Source organism: Etheostoma spectabile, chromosome 6, assembly GCF_008692095.1.
Source record: "Etheostoma spectabile isolate EspeVRDwgs_2016 chromosome 6, UIUC_Espe_1.0, whole genome shotgun sequence".
In the NCBI taxonomy this organism is placed as follows: Eukaryota; Metazoa; Chordata; class Actinopteri; order Perciformes; family Percidae; genus Etheostoma; species Etheostoma spectabile.
In genome coordinates this window covers 4,413,852-4,422,739 of record NC_045738.1, presented here as the reverse complement: position 1 = coordinate 4,422,739, position 8,888 = coordinate 4,413,852, and the positions used below count along the sequence as shown (strand labels likewise).

Below are 8,888 nucleotides of genomic sequence, written 5' to 3'. Positions count from 1 at the left end.
GTCCTGAGCAGAGTCAAGTCACATTCCCTCTGTGTTGAAATCTGAGATTCTCTGTTCTTTGTTTCTGGTCTGGCCACAAGTGAAAAAAAACATATTTCAGGTATTTCATGTGTGGGGAACAGTCTGTGAGAGCCATGTGAAGGCAAACCCAGCACACTTTTTTTCAGTTTTTCAAGTACAGCCCCTTTTTTAAAGAACATTTGACTACCAGTTAACAGCCTTGTTATAGTCTTATCATTTGTAGGCTGAGCATAGTTAATGCTTCAGAGAATTGTATCTTATATGGCAAAGAACAGTTCAGATCTGAGCCCAAATATCCTGTTTTCTGTTTATCTGTAAGCACAGTTTTCATCAGATGCCAGGTGTGTGCTGTACGGGTGACTCTGCAGTAGGACAAGGCAAGATAAGAAAAGGTTTAAGATGAATGAAACATGGCTGCTTCGGTATTAATCATTATTGTGGTTAACTACTTATCACAGCCCATTAAATGTTTTCATCACTCCTGTCTGTTGGAATTGAATTCTTTTGAGACAGCGGCATTGGGGGATTTAAGATACCATGCAATCAGTACTTTATACCAGAGGAGTTCTGAGGGCAATAGACAGCTATGTCAGCTATCGCAGTTTCTCGTTAATGGGATTTTTTTCATGTGACCAGTGATGAGATGGTGACTTTTGCTCTATTCTTTTTAATTGATGGAAAGGCCACAATTATATATTTCCACAATGATGTATTGCATTATGTCTTTCACATCCAAATGGGACTGCTTAGAACATATTATGAGACTGATCACAGACCCGTATTACTATAACAGCGCAAGGCCATTGTATCTGCTGTCTGAGAAATAGTTAGGTGCACCAAAAACCTCTGAAAAACAAATTTAGGCATTTTAATTCATTTCAACCGCTACTGTTCATTTCACATGTTGTTTCTACACTATATTTCTGCAGTTTCTATAACCTTCACTCACCCTATTCTTATAGAACAAATGTGGATGATAACAAAGTACACAAATTTGTAACGGCACTAAATTACAAAAGGAATTATCTTTAGTCTTAAGATAACCCAAGCTTGGACCAATGCAAAAATACAGCCCTGAAGTTAAGACATATTTTCAGGGATGACTAGTTGCCATATGTAACTTTCCATCATCAGCCCATGCTGGATGCATGGTAGGTACGACCAACCAATATCATTTTGCCAAACCTTATGCCAGAGAGGGCTGAGAGTATCCATGTGTTTGTTTAGTGCTATCAAAGTATGGTACCACTGGTTAGTGACATCCATACGATTTACAAGTTATCTCATATTTCTAAAGCATTACAAATAATAGTGTCATATAACAGCTGAGAACAATTTAACACCAGCTGTTTCAGTGAGAAAAGTGATGTGGTTGATGCAGCAGTACACTGACATTGTTGGCTCATAGATACAGTAAACACAGGTGGATCATTACAAGCCTTCAATTAAATCCTAGAACAACCCATGAATGAGTAATACATGGAAATAAATGTGCTCTGGTACCTAATTGGCAAAGCCCTCTGTGGGCAAGATCTTCAATTATGCCAGTTTCTCCCTGTCCTGTGGTTTGATAGTTTATGAATGCTTTTGTAGCTGAGAGGATTTTCCGAAACCTGTGAAATGAGATAAAACCTTTTTAATAATGCTCATGGTCGAAATTGGAAAGAGACAGCATGTCATTATGCACAAGGTGCTGCAGAGGCCGGAAGCAATGACAAATCTGTATGAGCACTGACGATGAATATACAGTACAGTCGTGTTGGTGCGTTTCTGTGAATGTGCCGGCCGTATTTGTCCTCTCCTATGGATGAATGGGCCGTTGTTGAGGTAAACAATTGTCCGTTGTTGTATTAGCAACATGAGATGGGGGTTGAACTGAAGACTGCAGCATGAAGCGTGTAATGTGACACTGAGTCCTGAAAGGAAATGAGGAGATGGAAATGGGTGGGGACAGATTAAAGGCACATTGGCACATGGTTTTGTTTTTGTTCTCTGCATTTTTTTTGATGGTACAGAGTTTTAATATTATGAAGTGGATCATTGTTTGCCAGTTTTCAATGTTAATGTGTCTATAAAGTGATAGCAATGTGAAAATGTATTCAAGATAGGGGAAATAACACAAGCATTTTAAATAGCGGGTCATTTCCCTGAGTCAATTCTTGGCAGATATAGCTCTCCTCCCAGAGAGTTGGCATTTTCACTTGTAGCAAACTCAGTTGGGATAGTGCATTGGGGATAGCAAGTGTCTGTGTCAGAATGCATGATTGTGTATCTGGCTGGAGTAGAAGTGGAGACAGATTGTGTATGGCAAAATCTGCCGCCACCTGGTTTCCCCTGCAGTGGTGCAATAACACCTGTAACTGATGGAACAGACTTCATTGTGTGGACTAACATTTCTACTGACCTAAAACAAATCCAATTTCTTTCCTGTCTTTAACCTTAAAAGCACAGTAATTATCTCTTGTTTTACAGTAGGTCCTTGTGTCACAGTGCTGTTTTCTTAATGTGGCATATCCAGCCAGACACTTCACATCATAGACGAATGTTACAGCTCATTAACTTAATTTTTCCTTTTAAACTTCACAGTGTAGACAAAGTAATCATTTTATTTTCATCCACGTTGTGTTGGATGATGGTATTACTTTAAATCTGTTGAGATGATGCCAGAAAACAAAAGCCTCTCACACCTTGGATCGCTTCCTCCCTTTTGCGGTGTCTGTCTGTCACCCCACACACACCAATAACGTCTGATGTCATTTTTTTTCCTATCCACATCTCGCTCAGGCGATGTGGCAACGAAGAAGGTGCTCTTTGCGCTCTGTCCTAACTCCCTTCTATCTCCTCTGACACATTGCCAAAATGTTCTCCTCTCTCCCCTCTTCCTACTTTTTAAGGTCCTGACTGAAAGGCTTTGCCATTTAAGAACTGTGTGACATTTATCCTGACTTTTCCCCTCTATAGAAAAACAGGCCATTGGAGATGCAGATGCTTTATAATACATTTTTTTCTTCTCTTCTTTTTCAGGGCAGCTGGAAGTGGCACCACCTACTGCAGCAGAGTTAAGATACGGTAAGGAGTCAGATGTTTTGTAATCTTGGTGGATGTTTAGAAAGACTCTTTGTGTTTCTAGTTGTATTTTACCCCCTTTTGGTGATGTAGAGGGATGGTTAAAGAAGTATTGGAAAATGCTTATTTATCTTATAACAGGACTTCCTGGATTGCCATTTTTCATTTAACTGTCAATTAACCAGGAAAGATTAGTGAAGATCAGTCTTTATTAATGTTAATGAGCAGGTTGTTGTGGTTCATTGTTGACAATTTGATTCCATGGTCTCTCCAAAGGAAAGGAAAAACATACTGTATATGAACCTGGCTTTTAGGCTTATATGTTTTCCATGAAAAGATATGCCACTAGCTAATGCTTCATATGTCCCTGACAAATGGGTACCCAATAATATCAGTTTAATCTGAATTTAAGGTACAAAACAAGGTTTTCGGATACAGAGGAAGATGAGACAAGAGGCATGCATTTAAAATGTATAGTCCTGTCCCTTTATCATACAAAGCCCAAAATGTTTTGCTACTCCGTCTTGCTGGGCTGTGTGACTAGGAGTCCATCACTCGTTTATTGATTCATGTTTAGGGTTTATAAGATAAAATCCCCATTTCCTTCCATTGATAGTCTTCCTGCAGTCCATAAATACTGATAAATGATTTAATGTTGAGTGAATACAGAAGAAACACAATTTAACATGAGGAATGTAAAATGCAGAAAAAAGAAACGACCACGCTGCCGAAATAAACTGGTGTGAGTCAGGAATACATTCCAATAAAATGGGTATTTCAGATTGTCTCTCATTACAAATGGAAGATCATGCACTCACACATATGTAATCCATCTTCACACACTCAACTTAAAGCCTATCCAGGCTGCTCAGTTATTGACATGACCTCAGATTTCTCTCCTCCTCTCCTTCTGCTGAGAGGTTGGAAATCCTGCGGATTTGTCCTTCATATCAAACTTTGTTTGTGTATGCTGTGAGAAAGACAAAGATCTTTGACTATAAGCAAAAACAGAGACATTGTGTGAGAATTGTCTTCTCTTTAGATCAGTGTTTCTGTTGTGCTGAAATGCAGTTTTTCGTGCTTTGGCTCAACACTAAAGATAACACAGCTGAGATCAACTTTAAAAAGAAACATCCACTCGGTAACTAGAGCAACAGCGTGCGACACAGCACATACTGTAAATGTTTTCCTCAAGACAGCAAAGTCTTTGTGTTGTGTGTATTGTTGCCTTGCTTTTCTCCAAATGAGAGTTTCACTTTGCTGACTTGTGTGGAAAAAGTGCCTTGTTTACTGTAAAAACAGACCCATTCAACATATAAGTCATATCACTCCAACCTATGAATTCAGAAAATAAGTTTGATTACTGATTCAATGGTGAAATTCTTTTATAAAGCTCGTTTGTAAAGTGTTTTCCTTTTTGCCGACATTACTGAATGAAAATTCCATTTAGAGCTGAAGTTTGCCAATCAAAATGCCTCAACCCTGGTTCTCATTTGTTTTGTTTTTAAAAAAAATAGATGATTTTGTTTGAACATGAACAATTTTAAAAACCTATGTTGACATATAAAAGTAGTTTAAGTTTAAGACTTCTGAGGTTTGAGTAGTGCCTTTAAAACAGCTTTTAGATTTCTCTCTCTGAATTTTTAAATAAGATTTGGTAAGTTTGATGTGATAAAAATTTTAGAATTAGAATGGAGCACAGAGAGCAGACCTCCACCAAGGCCTCTGTGCAGAGTAGGACAGAATAGCTCCAGTTTATACGAAATAAGAAAGGTTTGGCCTGATGGTGGCACTAAGGTAAAGATCAGTTGACTAAATGTAATAAATTACTTAAAAACTTTCCTCAACAGCTTTACAGTTAGTCATGTTATTCAGAGTACGACAAAAAGGGCAGTAATTGGAACTATAGCCAGAGGAGTCCAAACAATTGGTTCTACACGTCTCAGCACCAAGAGATGGAGAGCTCTTTAAAATCCAATTCAAGTTGCCCCTGGTGTAGCATGAAAGTAAAGTCTGTGTCTGACACATAAAAGCGTCTGTGTTTTATGTACTTAAACAGCAAGATTTCAAATTCCCCATTTGTACTGAAGGAGAGCTGCAGCAGAACGAGAGCTTGAGGAAATAAATGACTGTGTTTATGCTTTAGGCAAACACTGTTCTGCAGATCACTTACCTGAACTAGACTGAACTTCAACTAGAATATACTAAACCTTGCTGGGGCTATTGGTGACATTTAAAATTCACTTTCACAGCACCAACAGTATGTCAGACTGTATACAATATCTCATTACATGCATACTGTACTACACAGTCAATGTATGCATGTACAAACATTAACATTCTGATAGCCATTTTGGTCTGGAGATGGAGCTACTTGATACTAGGCTCGTATGACAAAGATACACAGCTACTAAAGGCTAGCCTCGCCGGTAACATTATTCCCCCGTCTCCTTTACCCTGCGTGATGCTTTTACCATGAGAATAAGACCTAAACTGGCTTGGGTGAGTGTTTACGTTCCTACCTAAGAGGGATGGTGCTGTGTTAAACTGACTCGCCCAGCCGCCATTTCAATTTGCATTCTGGAGGCGGGCCTGCTGGCGTCAGTCTCTCTGTTCCGCAGTCACTGCTCCGCGTCCCCTCCTACGTCTGCGTCTGGATTCAGTGAGACCGCTCTCTGTGTTATATAACTCCGGTTTTAAAAGGTGTGTTTACAAAAGTTGTGCTGTGGGAAACAACACAACTGTTGGTAGCATCAGGTGTGCAGCTGTCAGCATGTTGCTTCCGGGATTGTCTCCTGCCAGAAACAATATCCACCTGAATCTCTATCTCCACACCTACTGTACCGCTTCGGCCCGGGCCAAACCAGCATCACACAAACACAGCCCGCCCTGTGACATGTTAGTCTGGCCCTGTCCGTCAGGCAAACTACTCACACTATCAGCTGACACAGACTAAAACGTAATAATACATTTTATGTCCCATGTTATATCAAGAATATGGAATAAACTTAAAATCTTCATACTTAGGTCATTTGCAGCAAAATCTAAGGCGATATCTAGTCTCATATCACGATATTGATGGAATATCGAAATGTTGCCCAGCTCTACGTTAACCTGCATGAATTAATAACTGGAGTTATGGTCCAGTTTACTTTAAGCATCTCCCAACATCAGCTTCATACTATTCATTTCTTTTTAGCACAGAAGTGCTTTGTGTCTCGTGAAATAATGTTCTTGTACCTTCTTTGTGTTCATTCTGGTACAGTTCTGCTCTGCAATGTTCAATTATGTCTCATGGGTTGTTACTTATTAATGTAGACATGAACACAGTCTGCATGCTTTGTGATTGTTGGTGATTTATTGTTTGTTTTTGTAATTTTACAGTTCTACTGCATAATGCTATCCCGTTCGTTGGATTTGGATTCCTGGACAACTGCATCATGATCGTTGCTGTAAGTCTGTCAGCTCCGTGCAGTACCGTGCTCCCCTGCAGCTCAGTGGGTGTAAAGATTTACTCAGTGTGAGGGGTTTGATTCCCAACAAACTGGTGTGTGTGTGTGTGTGTGTGTGTGTGTGTGTGTGTGTGTGTGTGTGTGTGTGTGTGTGTGTGTGTGTGTGTGTGTGTGTGTGTGTGTGTGTGTGTGTGTGTGTGTGTGTGTGTGTGTGTTACAGGGCACACACATTGAATTATCCATTGGCGTGGTCCTTGGCATTTCAACTATGGCTGGTAAGATAATCTCATATTCCTAATCACTATTTTGTTGTTATTGGTACCGTAGCTTTTGAAATCTTCCTTGATTTGTATCTTGTCTGATTTCCTATGGCAATGAGGTATGACTGGTATATATAAATTCTCTGGACGTTTTTAAGAACACAACTTTTGGATTGAGGATTGTTGCAGAACAAAAGTGATGCCTGGATGACAACAAGAGCATATGTTTCTCTTGTTGGTTGCTGCACAGTCCACTTTGGTCAATTCTTTAAACGTGCCTATTATTTTTATTATAATACATGGGTCACATGTCAGTTCTGACATATGTTTACTTGATCTCCCTGATGGCTTTCCATCTGTTAAAAATATGTCTGTCATACACGATCAGTCACATGAAATTCATCATCTAATTGTTCAGGTAACGGCTACGTTTGAGAAAAAAACCTATTATCTCAGACTTAGTTTAGGTTCAGGTATACAACTTTCTTGCCCAGACCGCAAGTCACACTCATTGTCTACTTCTTAATTAGAGTGATGGAATGCCATGTCATAGTGGACTCCCAACTCTTTCAAACAAAAATAGAAGGAGGCATTTTCAATTTCAGTGTTGATAGAATGTCCAGTCTCATAATGAAGCTTTAATGATAAAGTCTCAATTTGAAGACTGTTGTGACACTAATCCAAAAAAAGAGGGTGATAACATAGTGACACTGCCTGGCCTAAATGATGAGGGTTTCAAAATTAAATAACACTGTTCACAAGCAGAGTGAATGGGTGCAGTCATATCCACTTAGCCCGAAGAGGCTCATTTGCATTTTAATGTTATCACATGTTCCTGTTCAGTGTATATGACTTTGAGGGTAGAGCACAATGATGTTAGTGAAGCAGGAGGACTGTCCCTATTTACAAATGTAATAGCGGTAAAGGCATTGGAGTTTAATCATTTGATACTGGTTCCTGAACAATAAAAATAAATTACAACATTACGGCACAAATCTTTTTATTTACTTCTCCTAATATGTGAGCCCCGTCTCTGTGTGTAACTTAGAGTTTTTCCTGCATGTCTCTACGACACGTAACATTCAATCCAACATCCAATCAGCAGCATTATTAGATCTTGGTGGAAGCATGCTGCATGCTTATTGGCTCACTGACGCTGATGAGATTTACTTCTTAGGTATTGCAATTTGATATTAAATTACATGGCTTTTTTTGGTACTTAATACTAAGGAGGCAATTTGCTCGGTGCCTAACAGTTATTGATTATTATTGATTTCAGTACCCAGCCCCTAGCGATAGATCTTTTAGGGTTATACCGTAGAGAAAGAGTTATCAGGTTGCAAACTCAGCCAGAAAATCTAAAATTAGTTTTTCAGTAAGGCTACAAGTAGTTTGACCAGAGTGGCGTAAAGCGATTTGAGAGTGAGCTCTTGCTGCAGAATTCCCCCTGTGAATTAGGTTTTCAAAATGTAGGAAACTACCACCCAGCCTCAACCTGGTTCCTATCACTCACTCCATTTTCTCAGAAGTGGTACTGTTTGTCATTCCTCGGACATTGTAACATGTGGGGATCTGCAAATCAAGAGGCTGTAGTTATCTAGCCCAGTCCGCGGTGATTTAGCACTACTGTCAAGTCTGTAGTCAAGTCCACCAATCACACCTTTTCTATGAGACAAATGTCCACCTTTCGAAAATGGTCTACTGCTGAGTTGGCCCGATTACATACTTTAAACAGAGGTAATTATGTGAAAGGTCCAAATAGGATTCAATCTCTAAAAAATTACAACTAAGGAGATTAATGCCCTTCCTCGGTGCCCACATGTTGGAACATTTGTCATTAGGATATATTTATACTGAATTAATGTTTTTAATGCATATCATTTTTAATAACGTCCTGCATTAACACTCAGACTAAATAAATGCTTCCAGTTGGGTTTTTCTTTACTTCTCCCTCTCTAATCTCGGGGTTTCCACACTCACCTCCCATACCTTAAAGCTATAGTGCGTAGTTTTTGTTGCCCATATCAGGAATTTAAAGTAATGACAACAACGCTGTCAGTGCAGCCACATGAGGCAAGCCTTTGGTGAT

General features: G+C 39.3%; 2 protein-coding genes across 2 annotated transcripts in view; both read left to right on the top strand.

Annotated features, from left to right (window-relative positions):
• Positions 1–8,888, top strand: part of mal2 (mal, T cell differentiation protein 2) — an 871,414-nt gene that overhangs the window by 84,002 nt on the left and 778,524 nt on the right. The gene's annotated exons all lie outside the window — the stretch shown is intronic.
• The window catches only part of LOC116690854 (transmembrane protein 65), a 31,429-nt gene that overhangs the window by 13,593 nt on the left and 8,948 nt on the right, over positions 1–8,888 (top strand). Inside the window, exons 3-5 of the mRNA XM_032518057.1 lie at positions 3,046–3,090; positions 6,472–6,539; positions 6,760–6,814. Coding sequence (XP_032373948.1) covers positions 3,046–3,090; positions 6,472–6,539; positions 6,760–6,814 — 168 coding nt within the window. The remainder of the gene's footprint in view (positions 1–3,045; positions 3,091–6,471; positions 6,540–6,759; positions 6,815–8,888) is intronic.